The sequence below is a fragment of the Panthera onca genome, chromosome E1, assembly GCF_046562875.1.
Source record: "Panthera onca isolate mPanOnc1 chromosome E1, mPanOnc1 haplotype 2, whole genome shotgun sequence".
Taxonomy (NCBI): domain Eukaryota; kingdom Metazoa; phylum Chordata; class Mammalia; order Carnivora; family Felidae; genus Panthera; species Panthera onca.
In genome coordinates this window covers 9,981,971-10,002,058 of record NC_138352.1, presented here as the reverse complement: position 1 = coordinate 10,002,058, position 20,088 = coordinate 9,981,971, and the positions used below count along the sequence as shown (strand labels likewise).

Here is a 20,088-nt window from a genome sequence, read left to right as displayed (position 1 = left end):
TTTTGCTGGGGATGTGATGAAGATGGAAAGGGGTGGCACTGCCATGGCCGATGTCCAGCTGGGAGAGAGAGCTGCATCAGTGGGCACCACTCACTGACTTGGCTGTTGGTTCCAATCCAAAGCAATGATGTTTACTTAGCAGGGATACGCATCACGCCCTTGGGTGAGGTCAAAAAAATCCTGCACACTAGCGACGGCCTGGGGAAACAGCTCGTGTGTGAGACCTCAGGGTCCCAGGTGACCCTGAGTCCTGACCAAGTCAGTGGTGTCACAGCCCTGCTGTGGAGTAGGTACTACTAAGTTGAGGTCACTCAACTACTAAGTTGAGTGGGGGTGTCTGAGGCCCAGGAGGACGGGGCTCTATGCCAAGCAGGGCCACGCAGAGCAGGGCCCTTAGGGATGTTAGTTTCAGTTTAGGATGGGGAACATGGAGGCAGGGCAGAGAGTGTCACAGAAGCTGCCTTCTTTCACCTGGATGTGGGCTGTCGCTGTAGGATAAGGATGCTGATAGCAGTGGGGAGCCCCCATGCTGCTGTGAGGTAGGTCCCATGTTATCTCAAGAAAACCTACCTGAGTGGCTTCCCCAGGACCACACGGCTAGTCAGTGGCAGAGCTGGGACTTGAACTCAGGTCTGTCTGACTCAAATCCATGCACCTGGACACCAGACTAGCATTTTCAGTGTGTCCTCCCAGGGTAGGGCCCAGACAGATGAGTTTCCAAGGCTCTGGCCTTTGCGGCCGAGCAAAGTGTTCAACAGCAGAATGGAAGTCATGAGCACTGATGGGGACTCACGTTCTTCCTGCCCCCACCCCTCCAGAGAGCCCTGGGGACGCTCAGCTAACCTGTCTCTTTCTCTTTATCTGTGTCTGGCTCTCCCTCCCTCTCTGCCTCTCTTTGTGGAGGGAGGTTTTCTCCTTTTTTCTTTCATCCTTGGGATGTGTGTGTCTCTGACTCCTCCCCCCTTCCCCCTCTCCCCCCGCCCCCACCGTGTGCTCATCTTTTCTCTTCGTGCTTCTGTCTCCCTCCCTGTACCCACCCTGATCTCTCTGCAGGACCCTCTGGTGGACATGGGTGGTGCCCTGGGGCCCGCCCTTCTGCTCGCCTCACTCCTCGGTGCCTGGGCAGGGCTGGGCCCGGGGCAGGGTGAGCAAGCTATGACAGTGGCCGTAGTGTTTGGCAGCTCAGGGCCACCGCAGGCCCAAGCTCGTACCCGCCTCACCTCCCAGAGCTTCGTGGACCTGCCTCTGGAGATCCAGCCACTCACCGTGGGGGTCAACAACACCAATCCCAGCAGCCTCCTCACCCAGATCTGCGGGCTCCTAGGCGCTGCCCGCGTCCATGGCATCGTCTTTGAGGACAACGTGGGCACCGAGGCCGTGGCCCAGATCCTGGACTTCATCTCCTCCCAGACCCATGTGCCCATCCTCAGCATCAGCGGGGGCTCTGCTGTGGTCCTCACCCCCAAGGTGCCTGTCCAAACTCATGTCCCCTCATCCCTTGGGCCGGGAGCCGGGCTGGGGCTGCAAGAGTGGGGCTGAGGCTGGGCCAGGGAGAGACTTCAGCTCTGGGAAGCTGGGATTGGGTGGTACCAGCAGGTGGTGGGGGCTGAAGGTGTGACATGGTGACGGGGGAAGAGGCTGTGGCAATTATGTTCTCGTGTTCTAGCAGATAAACTTTCTGGGCTGCTTTCACATTGTGTCTGGATGAGGCGGGGTGGGTGGCAAGCTCACCTCTGGCTTAGGTGGGAAGCCCCGGCCCACCTTCTCTCTGCTTCTCGGGCCTTCCTCGGTCAAGCTCCAGACTCAGGGGCAGAGGCCAGGCTGGGCAGGGGATCCGCTGCAGTTAACCTGCAGGGGAACACCCAGTGTCAGGCCGCTGTCCCAAGCATGGGGGAGGCATGCCCTCACAGATCTGCAGCCCGTGGAGACAAAGTTCTAAAGACACGCTAATCTACAGTCACAGCTGGGACAAGCATTCTGAAGGAAAAACACAGGAGGGTCTAAGAGGGCCCCGTTTGGGTAGAGCGTTGGTCAGAAGATCTCCTAAGAAATCATATAGAAGCTGAGGCCTGGAGGATGAGGGAGAGTTGGCAATGTGTGTGTGGGGGGGTTCAAATGGGGGGCAGTGTTCCCACCGGAGGCATCAGATGGTGTGAAGGCAGCTAGGTGGAAGGAGCTGGGAAGATTTGAGAGAAGGTTGGAGACGGGGGTGGGATTCCGAGCACGGAGGAAGATATTTGGGTTTTATCCTAAGTAACTGGAGAGCCAAAGAAGGTGTTGAGGGGAGAGACCTATCTGATTTGCCTTTCTTTTATGATTATTTTTTATTAGGGAGAAACTTGAGCATACATAAAAGTAGAAGCGTATAATCACCCCATGTACCGTCCACCCCTGACCAACCCTGCCCCATCCTTCTCCCCGCTACTCCCCTCTCTTCTGTGTCATTCTGAGGCAAAGCCCAAGCATCCTACTGTCCCATCCAGACGTATGTCAGTATATATCTCTAATAGATAAGGGCTTAAAAACCGAACCACCACATGATCACATCTAGAAAATAATAAAAACTCCTTAACATCATCAAGTATCCAGCCGGCGTTCAAATTCCCCCCTTGTTTCACAAACATCTTAAGTGCTTATTTTTAAATTTGGTTGCTTGAATCAAGAAACCAGTTAGGTGTCCACGTGGCGATTGGGTGACGTGGCTTCGGAGCCACAATCTCTAGGATCCTACAACATCTCTTTTTCTTGCAATTTGCCTGTGGGAAGAACTGGGTTACTTGTCCTGTAGGGTTGTCCCCGGTTTGCTTTTTTAAAGACGGGGACAGCAGTCGCAGTGTGGCGAAATCTTGGAGGGCCTGCGGTGGCAGGAGGGACCCCTCAGTTAGCAGGGGATTGCGCTAGTCCAGGCTCGAGCTGGCGTGCCCTTGGCATTTGTGATGGTGGAGGCAGTGGGGAGTTGGAACCTTCTCACCCACAGGGCTCCGTGGGGTGTTTTCCTAGGAAGCTTTGGTCCTGGCAGTAGCTCTCAGCGTGGTGGCTGTCTTAACAGTGCTTTAGAAAAATACAGACGCCCCGAGTCCCATCTCTGAGAGTCTGGTTCAGTTGGTCTGAGGCATTGCTTCCCAAACTAGCGGGCTCAAGAATCACCTGAAGAGCGTGTCAAGGTACAGATTCATGGGCGCCATCCCCAGAGGTTCTGATCCAGTAGGTGTGCGATGCGCCCGAGAATGTGCATTTCCGACACGCTCCCAGGGGACAGCTGATGCTGCTGGGCTTTGATCCAGCATTGGTCGGGCGCGAGCCCGCAAAAAGCCCTCCAGATGATTCTAATGGGCAGCAGGGGCTAGGGACCACATCGGGGGCGCGAGGCGGGAGGCGAGTGTTGCAGCACAGGGTCTCCCGGGACGCCCCGCGTCTAGGGGACGCGGGCGCATTAGGGGACTGCAGGAGGAGGCAGAAGTTGGGGCGGGGCGCGCCGAGCCCCGCCCCGACTCAGGCCCCGCCCCGCCCCCAGGAGCCGGGCTCCGCCTTCCTGCAGCTGGGCGTTTCCCTGGAGCAGCAGCTGCAGGTGCTGTTCAAGGTGCTGGAGGAGTACGACTGGAGCGCGTTCGCCGTCATCACCAGCCTGCACCCGGGGCACGCGCTTTTCCTGGAGGGGGTGCGCGCCGTCGCCGACGCCAGCTACCTGAGCTGGCGGCTGCTGGACGTGCTCACGCTGGAGCTGGGCCCGGGCGGGCAGCGCGCACACACCCAGCGCCTGCTGCGCCAGCTCGACGCCCCGGTGCTGGTGGCCTACTGCTCGCGCGAGGAGGCCGAGGTGCTCTTCGCCGAGGCGGCGCAGGCCGGCCTGGTGGGGCCCGGACACGTGTGGCTGGTGCCCAGCCTGGCGCTGGGCAGCACCGACGCGCCTCCCGCCGCCTTCCCCGTGGGCCTCATCAGCGTCGTCACCGAGAGCTGGCGCCTCAGCCTGCGCCAGAAGGTCCGCGACGGCGTGGCCATCCTGGCCCTGGGCGCCCACGGCTACCGGCGGCAGCACGGCGCCCTGCCCTCCCCGGCTGGGGACTGTCGTGGCCACCCCGGGCCCATCAGCCCTGCCCGGAAGGCCTTCTACAGGTGGGCACCTGCCCAGGGCACGGAGGGGGAGGGGGCCGCTTCAGCGGACCTGGGTGGCTACACCTCCCACTAGCTGTGTGCCTGGGGCCAAGTTAACCTCACCTCTCTGGGCTTAGTTTCTTCAACTGAAAAAGAAGCCAGGTATGAGGTGTGGTGAGGATTGCAGGGGGAGGGGTGTCAATACAAAGAAACAACAATAATTGCACAGTCAGTGCTACTTGGGGGTGGTGATAGTGGTGACGTAGAAAGTGGGGGAGGGGGCATCCTGGGGACCCCAGGAAGGTGGGGTCCTGGGCAGGGCTGCTGGCAGAGCTAACCAGGGACACCCTGGTTTCTCTCCCCCATCGCAGGCACCTACTGAATGTCACCTGGGAGGGCCGAGACTTCTCCTTCAGCCCTGGTGGGTACCTGGTCCAGCCCACCATGGTTGTGATCGCCCTCAACCGTCACCGCCTCTGGGAGATGGTGAGAAGGGGGTGAGCCCAGGGTCCCTCGGTATCCTCTCATTTTGTCCCCAGTCCCTCTTGTCCCACAGCTGAGCAGAGGGTCCCTTCTGCCCTTCATCCAGCCCCTCATCCTTCAGGTCTCAGCTGAAACATTTGCACCTGCGCTAGGGTGGGTGCTGCATCTCGGCTCGGGGCTCATCTAGCACCCTAGCCTCCCTCCACTACAGAACTGATCAAACACTCTTATCACCTAGTCCGGCCCCTGGGGGAGTAACCTACAGCTATGCTGGCCAGACGGACATGTAAACAAATAGATTTGGGGATGCTCAGTGCTTGAGGAGAGACGTGTGCAAAGCATTACGGGGGGGGGGGGGGGAAGAGGAGGGCCAGAAAACAGTTCTGCCTTCAAAGGAAGAAACGGGGGAAAGATTCACAGAAGTTGGGACGTTTGGGTTGGGCTGTGGAGGGTTGAGTCGGAGGGCATCAGGAAGGGATACTAGCCTGGTATAGACAGAGGGGCAGAAGGGTCTGGGACATTTTAAAGTGATTTGTTTGGGGGGGGGGGTGTAGAGACTGAGGAGGAAGTGTGGGGAGGGGTAAGGTGGGCCCGAGTGTGGAAAACTTTGAGTACTGGGCAAAGGACTTTGTACCGAGGTGGGGGGTGGGGAGGGTGGGGAGATGTCTCAGGTCTGGACTCGAGAAAGATGCTGCAGGCCAGCAGCAGTGGGGTGGCTAGATGGGAAGGCGTGGGGGCCAGAGGCTGGGAGGAGACTGTAGGGAGCCCCCCCACCTTTCTGGTCCATGCACAGCCCCTTGCTCTGCTCTCCAAATGCTCCTGCCCAAAGCTCCCCAGTGTAAGGAGGGAGACTCTTGGCCCTGGCAGGTCCCACCAGAGGCCCCCACCTAGAGGGTGGGGGTAATGGGGCTGGAGGTCCCAGGCTGAAGCTGGTCACCTTTTGCAGGTGGGTCGCTGGGACCATGGTGTCCTCCACATGAAGTACCCGGTGTGGCCTCGCTATAGTGCCTCCCTGCAGCCTGTAGTGGACAGCCGGCACCTGACGGTGGCCACGCTGGAAGAGCGGCCCTTTGTCATTGTGGAGAGCCCTGACCCCAGCACGGGCGGCTGTGTGCCCAACACTGTGCCCTGCCGCAGGCAGAGCAACCACACCTTCAGGTCCGTGCGAGGGCACAGGAAGGCCCGGTGTGAGCTGTGTGCTGCCGTGTGATGGCAGGCGCGTGTGTCTTATGCCTGGGTGTGGGGGCGGGGGCCACCTGCCAAACTGGGAGTTGCTGCTGGCTCTGACTGCTGGTGGTCTCTTGGTGGCAGCAGTGGTGACACGGCCCCCTACACCAAGCTCTGCTGTAAGGGCTTCTGCATTGACATCCTCAAGAAGCTGGCCAAGGTGGTCAAGTTCTCCTATGACCTGTACCTGGTGACCAACGGCAAGCATGGCAAGAGGGTTCGAGGCGTGTGGAACGGCATGATCGGGGAGGTAGGCCCGCCCTTGTGGTCCACCTGAACCCACCCCCCTGGTGGGCTCCCCAGGCCCCATGCATCTCTCAGCCACCCCTAGATGTTCCTGTGCCGGGGGTCAGTCAGGGAGGAGCCTGGGGCCAGCTCCCACGGCTCTCCCAGTTGGCAGGGGAGACGGGTTGTCACCAGTGATGCTCCCTGGGGTGGTCAGTAGTGCAAGTGGGGCTCTGAGGACCCCAGATGGGAACAGCCCACTCAGTCAGAGGGGTGGTAGATGGGGGGGGGGGTGCTGTGGAGAGTGCTCCAGCCTGTGGGACCCCTCCTCCAACCCGGCCCGGCCCCATGACCCCAGGTGTACTACCAGCGGGCAGACATGGCCATCGGCTCCCTCACCATCAACGAGGAGCGTTCCGAGATTGTGGACTTCTCTGTGCCTTTTGTGGAGACGGGCATCAGTGTGATGGTGGCACGCAGCAATGGCACCGTGTCCCCCTCGGCCTTCCTGGGTGCGGCTCTGGGTGGGCGGGGATGGCTCTGGGGTCTGAGGCGCAGGCGCAGAGATGGGGAGTTTGGGGTGGGCCTCAGAGGGCCAGCGCAGCAGCCGCGGGTGCCTTGGAGGTTGGCCAGAGGCCTGAGCTGCAGGACAGTAGGATGCAGAGGGATAGGAGGCGAAGTCCGTGTTCCATCTGAGTCTGAGTGTTGGGTAAGGAGGGTGGAGGGGTCACTGTGAGGGGCAGGGAAACGGGGAAGGCAGGCCGACTTCAGGAGGCGCCTCGTAGGCTGGGATACACCAGGGGAGAAGCTTCACAGGGAGCTGGAGGAACCGACCCAGAGAGTGGGAAGTAGCAGTAGGAATTCAGCCTCGTGGGGCAAGTCCCTTCGTGCCAGGCTTCACACTAGCTGCTGGGGAGACAGCCACAGTCCTGGCCGCTGCCCAGCGTCCTGTCAGGAAGTCAGTGGGCCCTGGAGTGGGGGATTTTCAGAGAGCCCCGAGGACAGGCAAGCCTCAGCCAGGAGCAGAGGAGAGAATCCCCTTCCTGCTGTGTGGCCTTGAGCAAGTCACTGAACCTCTCTGATCAGGATTCCTCAGCTGCGTAAGAGACAACAAGCCCCACCCCCACGGGATGGGCATTGCGGCAAAGGACACAGTGCTTATGGCAGTAATGCCTGCTTGCTCTGGGAGACTGAAGCCACTGAACAGATTGGTCCGAGAAGCTCAGTTGGTCTCCCCAGCTCCTGGGGCTTCGGGGCCCTGTCAGGAGGATCAAGAGTGAGACTTGATCTCAGAGACCCTGATTCCAGGCAGAACAAACAGCCAGCCATCAACGCTGGGGCAGGCGGGGCACTTCCAGAACAGGAGTGTGGTTAGCGGTGCTGGCCGGCAAGGGAGGAGAGGGAAAGAGAATTCCTTGGGCATGCTGGTGACACTTGGGATCAGGCTGGGTGGGGAGGAGGAGGGAGATGGGAGATGGAGTGGGTTGCAGGCAAGGGGGTGGGAGAGGAAGGGGAGAGAGCATGGGGCATAAACTCCCTTTTTGTGAAAGGAAGTTGGGGGTCGGTGTGGGATCCAGGGGAGATGTGTAGTCAAAGGGAAGTTTCCTGGGGTGGGGTGATGGGACCTGGTCCCAGGGCAGAGGGGAAGGGGAGACAGAAAATGCTGGAGAGCCTGATCTCTCTTGGGGGTGGTCTCTCCCGGGGCCCTGCTGCTCTGAGAGTCAGAGACCCCTTGGCTCAGTCCTCGGGGCTGACGGGCCCCACTTTGACCATGTGGACGCACCTGTCTGCACCCAGTGCTCTGGGCTGTGGGTGGGAAGGACAGTAGTGAGGCCTCTGAGCTGCCTCCCTCTGTTCCCAGAGCCCTACAGCCCTTCAGTGTGGGTGATGATGTTTGTCATGTGTCTCACTGTGGTGGCCATCACGGTCTTCATGTTTGAGTACTTCAGCCCTGTCAGCTACAACCAGAACCTCACCAGTGGCAAGAGTAAGCTCTCACCTAGGCCTGGGAGGGAGGGAGCATTCTGGACGGGTGGGCTCAGGGCTATAGGGGCCCTACAGAGAAGGCTGGATCCTGGGGGAGGTATCTGGCTTTTGGACAGCAAGCAGGGGCCAATCAGATATATGAGAGAGAGAGAGAGAAAGAGAGAGAGAGAGAGAGAATGAGAGAGAGAAAAGGGAGACAAGGTGGGTTGGCTTGCCCTGGAGGGGCGATGGCTGGGGACAGGGCCCCACCCAGGACAGAGTGAAGACTGGGGTCCCTCTGTGCCCACCCTCTCACCCCCAGAGTCTGGGGGCCCATCCTTCACCATCGGCAAGTCTGTGTGGCTGCTGTGGGCGCTGGTCTTCAACAACTCGGTGCCCATCGAGAACCCCCGAGGCACCACCAGCAAGATCATGGTCCTAGTCTGGGCCTTCTTCGCCGTCATCTTCCTCGCCAGCTACACCGCCAACTTGGCCGCCTTCATGATCCAGGAGCAGTACATCGACACTGTGTCTGGCCTCAGTGATAAGAAGGTTCTGGGGCTACAGCTAGCAGAGGGCGAGGGGTGCTGAGAGCAGGGGTAGGCCTGTGGGACACAAAAGGGGAATCTGAAATGGAGCAGGGAGTAGGAAGGAGCTGGAGACCTGGTTGAGGGGAGGGCTGGGGCCTGGGGTGAGGGGGCGGATGGCTCAGGTGCACCGACAGAGTGGCCTTGGGTGAGTCTCTTCCTGACCTGGCCTCAGGTTTCACCGTTTGTAAAACGCAGGAGTGGCCCGGACGGTCTCTCTCAGACTCCTGTGCCCTCACTCTGCAAGTGCAGACTCCAGGGCTGGGCGCCGGGGATGGGGTCGGGGAGCGCTGGTGTGTCCGCAGGCTTGGACGGAGGTGACGAATGGCGCCTGCCCTCTGCCCGCAGTTTCAGAGGCCTCAAGATCAGTACCCACCCTTCCGCTTTGGCACGGTGCCCAACGGCAGCACAGAGCGGAACATTCGCAGCAACTACCGAGAGATGCACACCCACATGGTCAAGTTCAACCAGCGTTCGGTGGAGGATGCGCTCACCAGCCTCAAGATGGGGTGGGTCCTCAGCCCTGCACCCACCCTCTGACCGTCTCTACCCACATGTCTCCCCGTTGACCAGCCTCAGTTCTGGCCCTGTCTGGGAGACCCCAGGTGGAGACATGGAGGCCGGGGTGTCCTGTAGGACTCGTAGGGAAGGGGGAGGGAGGTCTGGGGGCAGAGTGAAGTTTCAAGCAAAACTGGAGGCCCACCATTTGGCCCACAGGTGCAGCTGAGATACTGAGCAGGGTTCAGCCTTCATCTGAGTGGTGGCTGTGACCTTCTTAGGGTCCTAGGGAGACGGAGGGGCTGGGCACGGAGGGAGTGTTCTCTGGAGGCGGAGGGTCCCCTGGCCTCTCTGAGAGGAGGGGAGGTGGGGTCCCTGAGCTATGGAAAAGACTCTTCTCTGCATTCAGGATCCAGGGGAACCAGAGAAGTCTCTGCCCACCCATCCCGCCTGGTCAGTGCTCAGCGGGCTCTGCTGGGCTCTGCAGCCCAGACCCCTGTCAGGCCCCAGGTTGGGTATCCTCACCTCACATGACCCCTGGCCTGTCCCCAGGAAGCTGGATGCCTTCATCTATGATGCTGCTGTCCTCAACTACATGGCAGGCAAGGACGAGGGCTGTAAGCTGGTCACCATTGGCTCTGGCAAGGTTTTTGCCACCACTGGCTACGGCATCGCCATGCAGAAGGACTCCCACTGGAAGCGGGCCATAGACCTGGCGCTCCTGCAGTTCTTGGGGGATGGTGGGTGCTGCTGCTGGGGGCCTGGGGTCCAGGGTGGGCCGTGGAACCTGAGGTGGGGACAGCTGCCTGATGGCCGGTCAGCATCTCCACTACCATTCTCTGAGTCCCAGGGCCTGTGGGCAGGAAGAGGTCTCTGGGAGTGAGGCTGGGGCAGGGAGGACGGGAGGGTGGCATTTGGAAGGACCACATGGAAACCTGGGGAAGGGGTGGGCTTGCGAGGAGGGAGTGGGAAATAGGATTTCGGGAGGCTCCCTGGAGGGCAGGAAGACAGGAAGGAGCTCAGGCCACACAGTGGGGCTTGGGGGAGGCTGACATCCTGTCTTTTTTCTCTAGACCCCTGTCCCGGCCATTTCCATCTTGAGATCACCTAGGATAGTGCCAAGGGCCTGCCTCATCCCAGAGCTGGGGCTCAGGCTTGCCTTGGGACAGGGGGCTCACATATGTAAGCAGTACAGCGGAACCTGCCCCCAAACCCAGAGCTTTCAGCGCTATGAGGTCAAACTGATTTTCCATCAGTGCCACAGATTGAGAGTGATAGCAGTTAAGGTGCTGGGATGTCCTAGGGGACCTGGGCTTTTAGTCTCTGTGTGCCAAGCTCTGTGCCTGGCTTGTAGATGACCAATAGGTTTGACCCAGGTGTGAATGATAGGTAACATACCACATCTGCAAGCTTTTACTGGGTGTGTGTGTGGGGGGGGGCGGGGGTGGGCATGTCCAAGGCTGGCATTGTCTACCCCAGCCCCCACTCTGCTTTCCTTTCTTCCTGCTCATTGCCACCTCCCTTCCCCCACCCCCATCTTGCCCTTGCTGGCTAGATCCCTCTGTGGTCTGTAAGGGGCTGGCTCCAGACCCCTCCTTGCTCCAGGCTTGGGCGAGCATTGGGAGGGTCTTTCCTGAGCCAGGTGTGCCCCCACCCCCGCTCCCGCCTCTCGCCAGGGGAGACACAGAAGCTGGAGACGGTGTGGCTCTCGGGGATCTGCCAGAACGAGAAGAACGAGGTCATGAGCAGCAAGCTGGACATCGACAACATGGCGGGCGTCTTCTACATGCTGCTGGTGGCCATGGGACTGGCCCTGCTGGTCTTTGCCTGGGAGCACCTGGTCTACTGGAAACTGCGCCACTCAGTGCCCAACACGTCTCGGCTGGACTTCCTGCTGGCTTTCAGTAGGGTGGGTGCCACCCCACCCCAGGCAGGTCCCAGCTTTAGGGGCGCCAACCCAGATAAGTCAGAGCTGGCTATGGCCCCATTTACAGAGGTAAAAACTGAGGGCCTTCCAGCATCACACAGCAGAAGAGAAGCAGAGCCCTTCTGCCGCAGGCTGGGCAGTGTTTCGGAGCCAGGCTGACCGGGTTCGAACCCTCACTGCTATTTACAAGCTGTGTGCCTTTAGGAAGAGATAACCTCTCGGAGCTTCAGATTGCTCCCTGGCAATTGCTCTCACAGTGGCGCAGTGCCGGGCGCATAGGAGGCGCTTAACGAATGTTAGTAGCTTCCTACGACTTCGGACGCCTGGGCTGGTGCTTGGACCGGGAGGCGGGAGGTCCCTGAGAGGAGCTGGCCATTCATGGCTGTCTCCTCCCGGCTGCCCAGGGCATCTACAGCTGCTTCAGCGGGGTGCAGAGCCTGGCCAGCCCCGCGCGGCCGCCCAGCCCGGACCTGACCGCCGGCTCGGCCCAGGCCAGCGTGCTCAAGATGCTGCAGGCGGCGCGTGACATGGTGACCACCGCTGGCGTGAGCAGCTCCCTGGACCGCGCCACGCGCACCATCGAGAGCTGGGGCAGCAGCCGCCGCGCTCCCCCGCCACCCGCCTGCCCCGGCCCGCGGCCACCCACGCCCGGCCCGTCCCCGGCGCCCAGCCCCCCGGGCCGGGGGCCGCCGGGCGGGGGTCGTGCCGCGCTGGGGCGCAGGGCTCCGCAGCTCCCGGGCCGCCCTCCGACGCCTGGGCCGTCGCCGCCAGACGTGTCCCGGGTGTCGGGCAGGCCGCCCCGGGAGGTGCGACGGCCGGTGCAGGCCGGGCGCGGCGGGCGGCACCTCTCGGCCTCCGAGCGGCGCGCGCTCCCAGCGCGCCCCCTGTCGCCCGAGCGCTGCCACTACAGCTCCTTCCCTCGAGCCGACCGGTGGGGGCGCCCCTTCCTCCCGCTCTTCCCGGAGCCCCCGGAGCCAGAGGACCTGCCGCTACTCGGGCCGGAGCAGCTGGCTCGGCGGGAGGCCCTGTTGCGCGAGGCCTGGGCCCAGGGTCCACGCCCGCGCCACGCTTCCCTGCCCAGCTCGGTGGCCGAGGCCTTCGTCCAGCCCCGGTCGCTGCCCACTCGGTGTGGCCGCCCGGCCTGCCGGCGCTTGGCGCAGGCGCCGTCGATGCGGCTGCCGTCCTACCGGGAGGCCTGCCAGGAGAGCGTGTGGGCCAGGGTCCCCGTCTGGCCGCACAGACAGCACGCCTGCCTGCACGCCCACGTGCCGCTTTGCTGGGGGGCCATCTGTCCCCACCTCCCCCGCTGTGCCAGCCATGGCCCCTGGCTCACTGGGGCCTGGGGGCCTCCGGGGCACAGAGGCAGGACCCTGGGGCTGAGCACAGGCTACAGGGACAATGGGGGGCTGGAAGAGGTCAGCAGGGTGGCCTGTGGAACACATGGCTTTCCTGGACCTTGTACCTGGAGGCGGATCTCCAGCTTGGAGTCAGAAGTGTGAGGGGTCAGCTACTGTGGTTCCTGGTCAACTGGATTCTCTGCCTGGCACTTCCAGGGTTAGTGCGGGCAGGTGTTTCTGGATTCCACCTTGAAATCCTGGCCTTGGGTCCCCAGTGACAGATGTCTTCCACGGTCAGTTGAGTGACCTCGGGGGTCTCCGGTCCTGGTGTGGTCCGGGTGGGCTGTTGCTGTCCTCTTATGCAAAGCCCTTCCCGCCTGTCCTGGAGTCACCGGGAGCAGTGATGTCTCCCTGCCCTGATATTAGCTAGTTTCTAGTCAAGACTGCGGGGGGCCTGGTGTAGGAGTATGGTGGCTGGAACTCGGGGTGGGGGCGGGGGGCTGTCCCCCCACCCCCACCCCCTGCCCTCCCTGACTGGAGTTTCTTCTCAGAGCGCTGGGGCATTAAACAAATCTTTTACAACCCACTGGTCCTGGCTGCCTCATTCTGCATCCCTGGGAGGGAGGGGGGCACCATAGCCTATAGGCAATAAAGCACCTTGGGGGTATCCCAGCGGGGTGTCCACCTAGAGAAGGTGGGCAGCTCCCTGTGGGGGAGTATCTGGGCAGCAGAAGCCGCTTGGTATTGAGTGGCTCCAACCCACCCTGGTGCTGGGTGTGACAAATGTGCTCAGCATGGGGGCTCTGGTGGTGACGGATGGAGTTCATCCTTCAATCTCCTTGAAAAGAGAGGCTAATGCCAGGGGCTGTGGGTGTCCTGCTTTGCCAGGGGCCCACCTGGAAGCCTGACGGTGTCATAGTGGGAATGGCAGAGGGAAGTCTGCTGTGGGCAGCCTGTTGGGCTCTCCTGGGCCCTGGCTGGCTGTATTCTCTCCGTGGGGGATGTGCAGGGCTCCAAACTGCCTGCTGGCTCTGGAAGCTTGGCACAGGTGGCTTCCGAGGTCAGACACAGCTCAGCCTTGCTGGTGCTGGGACCCCTGAGGGGGGGGGGGAGAGATGGTCAGAGAATCTTCTGGATGTGTCAGTCCTTCACCCTCCCTCTGGGCTCCCAGCCCCACCTCCTTTCTCTGTCACATGTCATCAGTCCTGGACCATCTAGAAAGATGGCTCTTTTTTACAATTTCCAAATGCTTTCACATCAGTGGTGAACATGTAGCCCCACAATGACTCTGTACAGTAAGCACTCATTCTTCCATTCATTCCACAAACACAGTAAGTGTGATTGGTGCCGTCAGACCTTTTCCAACTGTGAACATGTAAAGCCTGAGGCCTTGCTGTCCTTGACAAGTTGGGTGAGGCAGGGCAGAAATTACCTCCATGTAACAGGGAGGAGGTCGGGGAGGGCAATGCTGAATGCCAACAGCACGTGCAGCCGCTGCCCCATGTCCTTTCCCATACATCCTTGCTGGATCCCAGGAAGCTGGGTCTCCTTTCCAGTCTCCAAACACTCCACTACTGGGGGTGGAGTCATGAAAACTGGAAGTTTTTTGTTTGGTTTTAGGCACGAGAGCAGCTGAGATGCTAGAGTGGGGGGAAATTTCTAAAAACCCTCCATTTGTGTCTAGAGAGCTGGACTATGCCAAGAATGGGAGGCCCTAGTCCATTAGTCAAGTTCATGTCCTCTGCCCTATGGACTTCATGGATCCAGGTCCAGAATTGCAGTGGGGAGGGTGGACCTCAGACACAGGTGGTAAATGTGGGTCTAGGTGAGTGCTCGAGGCCTTGGAGGGGAGTTTGACCTTGAATGCAGCCATTGGTGGTGAGAGAGTCAAGCCCCTGGACCTACCAGCTCCCCCTGGACCTGACCCCTCCCGCTCCCTGAATCTGAGTGCAGCTCTGGGTGAAGGGCTGCAGCAGGTAAGCCAGGAGGAGTCTTGAGATCCAGGCTGCTCTCCGCTCACTGCCCAAGATCATTAATAACCAAGAACTGGAAAGATAATTAAAAGCCAAACATGGAGCTGAGCCTGTTGCTGACTGGCTCCAAGGAGGGGCCCATCCTGCTCCTGGAGCCAGGCTCTAGGCTGCCTCATTCTTTCTCTAGGAATGTCTTCTGGGGAGAAGTGGGCCCCACAAGAAGTGGAGGCAGGGAAGATGCCTACTGTGGGTTCAGACCTTGCTTGGCCTGGCTCCCCAGCCTCTGGCTCAGAGCCATGATGCCCTCTGTGCCTCCACAGAGGACCAAGGGCCCTGCACTATCGAGAAGAGGGCAGAAAGCCTGGCAGGGGGAGGAGGGAGCTGTGTCGCAAGGCCATAGATGATTAATCATCATAAACAAAGTCTTGACTGTGTAGCAGAGAGCGAGCTGAGTCCACCCAGACGCCAGGCACCCGGATGCTGGCTTCTTTGGTGGGAACAAGAGGGGGGCCCTCGGTCACCTGTCTCAGTAGGAGGAACTCCTATCTCTCTGCTGCTGCATGGCTGTCTCCTCGCCGGGCTTTACTGAGAGGCTCGTTGTCCACACTACCTCTCTCCTGGGGCCTGTGAGCGGGCAGGGAGCAAAGAGCTTAGCAGGAGGTGGGTATGATGGCCTTGGTCAGGATACCTGGGCTTTAGTCCCAGCTCCAGAAGTCTCCAGCAGGGCCTGGGTTTGGCTCTTTGAAAATGTCCTTAGGCTCCCTGGAGCCAGAGACCACTTTCTCTCCCAAAGCCCTCCGGACCCTGAAGCATTCAGACGAGTTTCTTGTTTCTGAATTGTAGCAGGCAGTTGCTACAATTCATCAGGTGGCTATGAAACCAACCAGGTGCCTGGGGACCCAAACCGGGGTCTTCAGTGAGTCTGGGGCCTGTGGCTACGAGTGTGGTTATGGCTGGCAGTGACAAGGGAGCCAGGCACCAGTACAGAGTAGCTTTATTGAGCACTTCTGTGCGAGGCACTGAGCTCACTACTTAAGTTCCCACAACTGGTCAGTGGCGCAGGTACTATTGTCCCTGTGCTACAAATGACGAGGAAGAGTAGGAGGCTCGCTGCCTGCATGGGGCAGTTCTGCCTTCTTGGTCCATGGTCTCAATACCCAGATTATGCCAAGGTCCACACAGAAAGCACCTAGCACTGTGCCTGGCACATGCCAGGCACTGAGAAGCTATCACTTCTCCTTTTCTCCAACTGACACCACCGTGAGCCCCAGCCCTGGGGAGGAGGGACTGAGAACCTCTCCCACAGTGGATCTGTTTCAGGAGACCCAGCTTTTCAGTGGCCCTTAGCAGAGCCAACCGGGTGTCAGCCCTGCCCAGGAATCCGCCCCTGTGACAGGCGTGGTCACGGCCTTACACCTGCCCTCAGTCACATGGCCCTGTGCCAGGCCCCTCCCCCAGGACTGGTTTCTCATGAGGTGGGGAGCCGCCCCCATCCCCCCCCCACCACTCTGACTCTAGTTTCTATTGCCGAGGCTGCTCCCGGCCCCGTGTGGTGAGAACAGCTGTGTAGCTAAGGGCCTGGCAAGGTGCCCGCTGCCCACCTTCCACCACTCAGCAGTGCCTCCCAGCCTGTCACCTGCCATCTGCCCCATCTATAAGCCCGCAGCCGCCTCGCTGGCCTCAGGTGAGGGAACAGGCAGGAGCCCCTGGCAAAATGGCATGAGGGAACACAGTCTCCCACCTTGGCCTGGCCTCGGGGTCAGTCCGGGTGAAAGGCGTTAGGTGGAGGCTGGCGGGTTTATGTCCTCCTCCACGGAGACATCTGTACCCAGGTCAGGCTGGGCCGGCATCTTTTTCTGCCCTCCCCACCAGTGACCTCGGGGGCCCATCTGTAAAATGGAAATCAGGAGCCAGCTCGCCCCCCTCACCACACTGACGTAAGCACTTGCAGCCAAGTGTGCCTGACGCACGTGGTGAACAAGCATCATCGGGGTTCTGTCTGGCTGTTGGGCCTTCTCCCCCTTGCCCGAAGCCCCCTGGCTATCAGCAGTAGAGAGGAAGACGACCCCATCTGACCTCCAGCAGGTGAACACGGAGCTGTAAAGGATCCCAGACAGTGGCAGTGGTGAGCGCCCTGGGTTACCGTCAGGGATGCGGCCAGCTAGGGCTGATTCCGCCCCTCCGGGCCTGGGGCTGCCCAGCTTGGAGTAGGGGAACGCAGCCACCAGACTGCACTGCTGTGTGGCTCCAGATTGCCACATTAATCAACCTGGGCTTTATGATGCTAATAAATTTGCGTCCAGAATTTGGTTTGGAGCCTGGGGCAGCAGGATGATTTAATTTGCTTTGTCCTTAAGCAAGAGGGAGTGTAAATGGAGAAGGGTAAGGACCGATGTTTTGAGTTTTCAGCAAACAGCTGGGCAGCTGCAGATCAGCCCAAGCCATGGGTGTCCATCACCCAGGGGCCCTCCCTGCTCTGCCCACCGGGGGTGGGGCCTCCTGGGAAGAAGCCACAATGGTACATGGGGAAGGGTCGTCTATTTTCCACATGGATGGAAAATCACAATGTTTGGGGACCAGCTGCGAGATGTGTGGCAGCAGTGAGAAAGCAGACCATGGCCAATCACGACCAGGGGTTCTCACAGGCTGGGGCAGCCAGGGGCTGGGGCGGGGATAGCACTGCCTGTGGACTCCCCAGGTCCTCCTCCCTCTCCTTCGGAGACCACCAAGGGCCCCAGGACACCCGGTGGTGTCGCTCCGACCAAGGTACGAACACTGCGCCATGCAGGGAAGGCTGCGGAGATCCCCTAACGAGAGCTGAGCAAGGCACTAAAATCAAAAGGGGGATGGGGTGGGGGCTTGAGACCCCACCCCAGAGAGGCAGCTCCAGGTCAAGCTGCTTTGGGCTCCAGGATAGGTGGGGCCAGGCCCAGGGTTGGGGGCACGCCAGGGAGGGTCAGGAAGGACCCCCAGGTCCTGAAGCGGAAGGCACATTGAAAATGCAGAGTTCGCTAGTCACCTGTGTTTCCGAGAAGGGCTGGCCCAGCAGGTACACGCATGCCTGTGATAGGGAGGGGACCACGGAAGAGCTGGTGAGGTGGCCAGGAAGCCACCCCTCCTTCCATGAGAACGGTGGCTGATGCCCCATCTCACTCCACAGCACCCAAAGGTCACAGAGAGTATGAACAGAGCACCCAGAGCCTGGCTCAAAAGGGAGCCACGTGAGCCACATTTAGTGCTGGAGTGGGAGCAGGGACAGCCAAGCCTGCTCTTGCTTCGCAGACCTGACCTCTGACAGGGTGGGAGGCACAGCCTGCTCACCGCTACATGCCCAGGGTGCCCCCAAGCCACCGTGATGGTGGGTGGGGGTAGCTCCCTTTAGTGGTCCTTATGCACCGCCCCCCTGTACTGCAGGAGACCCTGAGGGCCCCAGTGGGGCAGTCAGGAGAGCAGAGAATCCCTTTGAGGGGTCACAGGCTCTGGGCTTTAAACTGGCTGCCAGGTGGTTGTGCCCCGAGGAAGGACTGCTCCTGCCTGATGCTCCTGAGTCACCCCTGGTTCAGGAGCTCAGCCAGGTGCTGGCACCCACAGCAAGGGCCCTCAGAGCCACAGTCAAGGGACCCTGGTGCCTATCAGCACTTCCTGTTGTCATCGAGGCTGGCCAGGCCTTCTCTGGGGAGTGGAGTGGCACCTGGCCACTCCAGGCCTGAGGGGAAGGTGGGACCTGCCTGTCACTGGCAGTCCTGGTGGGGAGGAGAGTTAGGGCCTGGGATTTGCCCCAAAAAGGCAGCAGCTACGAGTGGAGTTTTCCCAGACGAGGATGCAGGAGGGGCAGGACAGAGGAGGACGGGATGTGGCCTCTGGTATAAATAACGGGAGGGCCAGCACTGCGTCCCTACTGTGCGGTGGGAGGAGCCCGCTCCTGGCAAGTAAAGCAGTAACCAGTCCTGGAACTGGGACGGCTGTGTGCCCAGGTTGTGCAGCTAGGCTGGCCAGGGGCAGCCCCAGGCAGGGGGCCTGGGAGACAGGCTGCCCTGGCGAGTGAAGCGAGGCGCGGACTGCGTGGGATCCTGGGTGGAGATAAGACCCCTAGCAGGAGACGTGGAGGGTGCCCTCCGCCAAGTCTGGCCTCGCCTGCCCCATGCAACCCTGGGAAGGAACTAGCTCTTGGCTCTGCAGGCGGGAAGGTGAGTGATGGGGCCAGAGTGGAGCCCCCGCCTCTCTCGTCACCGGGCACATTTTGCCATCAGACCTTGGTCTCACTGAGGACGATGTTGGCAGTGACAAAGAAGAAGCAGGAGAAAGCCCAGAGCAGTACAAAGCCCACCCAGAAGGCGTGGCGGAAAGGGGACCTGTGCTTGTTGATGGTCCCGTAGCCCAGGGCCAGCTGGGTGTCCTTGCGGCTGTGGTACACCAGGAAGGCGGGGATGACGTACTGGATGCCTGTGCCTGCGTAGGCCCCCGTGATGCCCACCAGGGACTCCAGGTCGTGGGTGCAGAAGGCCACCAGCACCGGGGGCAGCAGGGTGATGGTGGGGAACACCACGCGGTCCACCACCCAGGGGTACGTGCCCCCGTCACGGTGGAAAAGTGTTTTCCAGTTGTTGCGGAGGGTCACGGCGATGATGGGGAAGTTGGTGCTGATGGTGAAGACAGGGAAAAGGCCCAGGAAGAAGCGCACGGCAGCCAGGCTCACGACATCGCAGCGCGCGAAGTTGAGGGTGTACATGTCCATGAGGCTGTCGCCGCGGAAGCAGAAGATGGCGGTGAAGCAGAGAAGGCCGTAGAAGGCGAGGATCAGCACGTAGTCCAGGAAGACCAGGCGTGTGAGGTGGCGCTTGGAAGACACCGGTGTGACAAGGGATGGCAGCGAGTGCTGACACATGAAGGAGTAGACGCACACCCCAAACAGGTTCCGGATCCCGGAGAAGTCACCCAGGGGCGGGTGCCCCTCTCTGTGCCCGTTCCCGATGCGGACCAGGGCCAGCACGATCATGATGGCAAAAGCTGAAAAACAAGAGGGCAGTCGGCCAGCTGAGCGGGAACCGGCCCTTCCCTGGGGAGTAGTCGGTTTGGTGGCACCTGCCCAGGGACCAGAGCGCCAGGGGAATCCCGGAGTTCACGTGACCCTGATGACCGTGTTGTGGGGCAGGTCAGCCGTGGCTGCAGACCACGCTACCCCTCCCCAGCGAATAAAGGAATGGATCTCTTGGGGGGCCTGGGCATGAGAGGGGGCTGCGTGGGGCGGTCAGCATGTGCCCGCCCAGGCACTGCCCAGCTCCCTTAGGGGGCTTCTCTTGGAGCAGGCCTAGGTCGGAACTTGTGCTCACACTCCCTCCCTTGGCTTAGAGAATGTATGCATGGGGAGTAGGGGCTGGTGGGGGGGAAGGGACACAGAAAATCTGGGAGGGGGAGTCCTCCTGGGCCACGGGCACCTGCATCTGAGGGGGTGGGGAGTGGGAAAGTACGCTGGTAGTTCTGCACAGAGGTGGGCACCCAGGGGCCTACACCAGGCAGGAGGTGGGGGGGAGATGGCACCAAGACCAAGGCTGGGAAGAGCTGAGCCCTCTGAGCTGCTGGTGTCAAGGCAGGAGGCAAATGGCACACGGCTCTGCGGTCCCGGGCCTGGTGGCAGAGGTAGGGGACAAGGGAGTACCTCTGACCCAGGTTACCTATAGGACAGAAGGGGGCCTAGGACCATCTGTTCAGAGCAAACAGGGCCCCGACTGGCCTCACCCGGCAGCCTTTTACAACAGCCCTCCCAAGGTCTTATA

The 20,088-nt window shown here is 60.8% G+C and overlaps 2 protein-coding genes across 5 annotated transcripts in view; one reads left to right on the top strand and one right to left on the bottom strand.

Moving 5' to 3' along the window:
• The first annotated feature begins 1,024 nt into the window (after nucleotides 1–1,024).
• GRIN2C (glutamate ionotropic receptor NMDA type subunit 2C) lies at nucleotides 1,025–12,904 on the top strand. The gene is made up of 12 exons (XM_060645468.3): nucleotides 1,025–1,467; nucleotides 3,515–4,113; nucleotides 4,464–4,578; nucleotides 5,522–5,733; nucleotides 5,890–6,052; nucleotides 6,386–6,539; nucleotides 7,889–8,014; nucleotides 8,315–8,544; nucleotides 8,928–9,088; nucleotides 9,630–9,817; nucleotides 10,754–10,986; nucleotides 11,409–12,904. The coding sequence occupies exons 1-12, from the start codon at nucleotides 1,069–1,071 to the stop codon at nucleotides 12,501–12,503; spliced, it is 3,675 nt and encodes a 1,224-aa protein (XP_060501451.1). The 5' UTR covers nucleotides 1,025–1,068; the 3' UTR covers nucleotides 12,504–12,904.
• Nucleotides 12,905–15,293: 2,389 nt separating this feature from the next.
• SLC38A12 (solute carrier family 38 member 12) overlaps nucleotides 15,294–20,088 on the bottom strand; it is a 59,569-nt gene continuing 54,774 nt past the window's right edge. For all 4 annotated transcript variants that reach the window (XM_060645471.3, XM_060645470.3, XM_060645469.3 and 1 more), the window contains one exon: nucleotides 15,294–19,321. In XM_060645471.3, the coding sequence (XP_060501454.1) occupies nucleotides 18,561–19,321 (761 nt within the window). In that variant the 3' untranslated portion in view covers nucleotides 15,294–18,560. The remainder of the gene's footprint in view (nucleotides 19,322–20,088) is intronic.

Excerpts from the sequence above, each read along its gene's own strand:
- GRIN2C (XM_060645468.3), top strand. The coding sequence starts at position 1,069 with ATGGGTGGTGCCCTGGGGCCCGCCCTTCTGCTCGCCTCACTCCTCGGT. Across the intron at positions 8,015-8,314 it reads GAACCTCACCAGTGGCAAGA|AGTCTGGGGGCCCATCCTTC; the intron begins GTAAGCTCTCAC and ends TCTCACCCCCAG. Across the intron at positions 10,987-11,408 it reads TCCTGCTGGCTTTCAGTAGG|GGCATCTACAGCTGCTTCAG; the intron begins GTGGGTGCCACC and ends CCGGCTGCCCAG.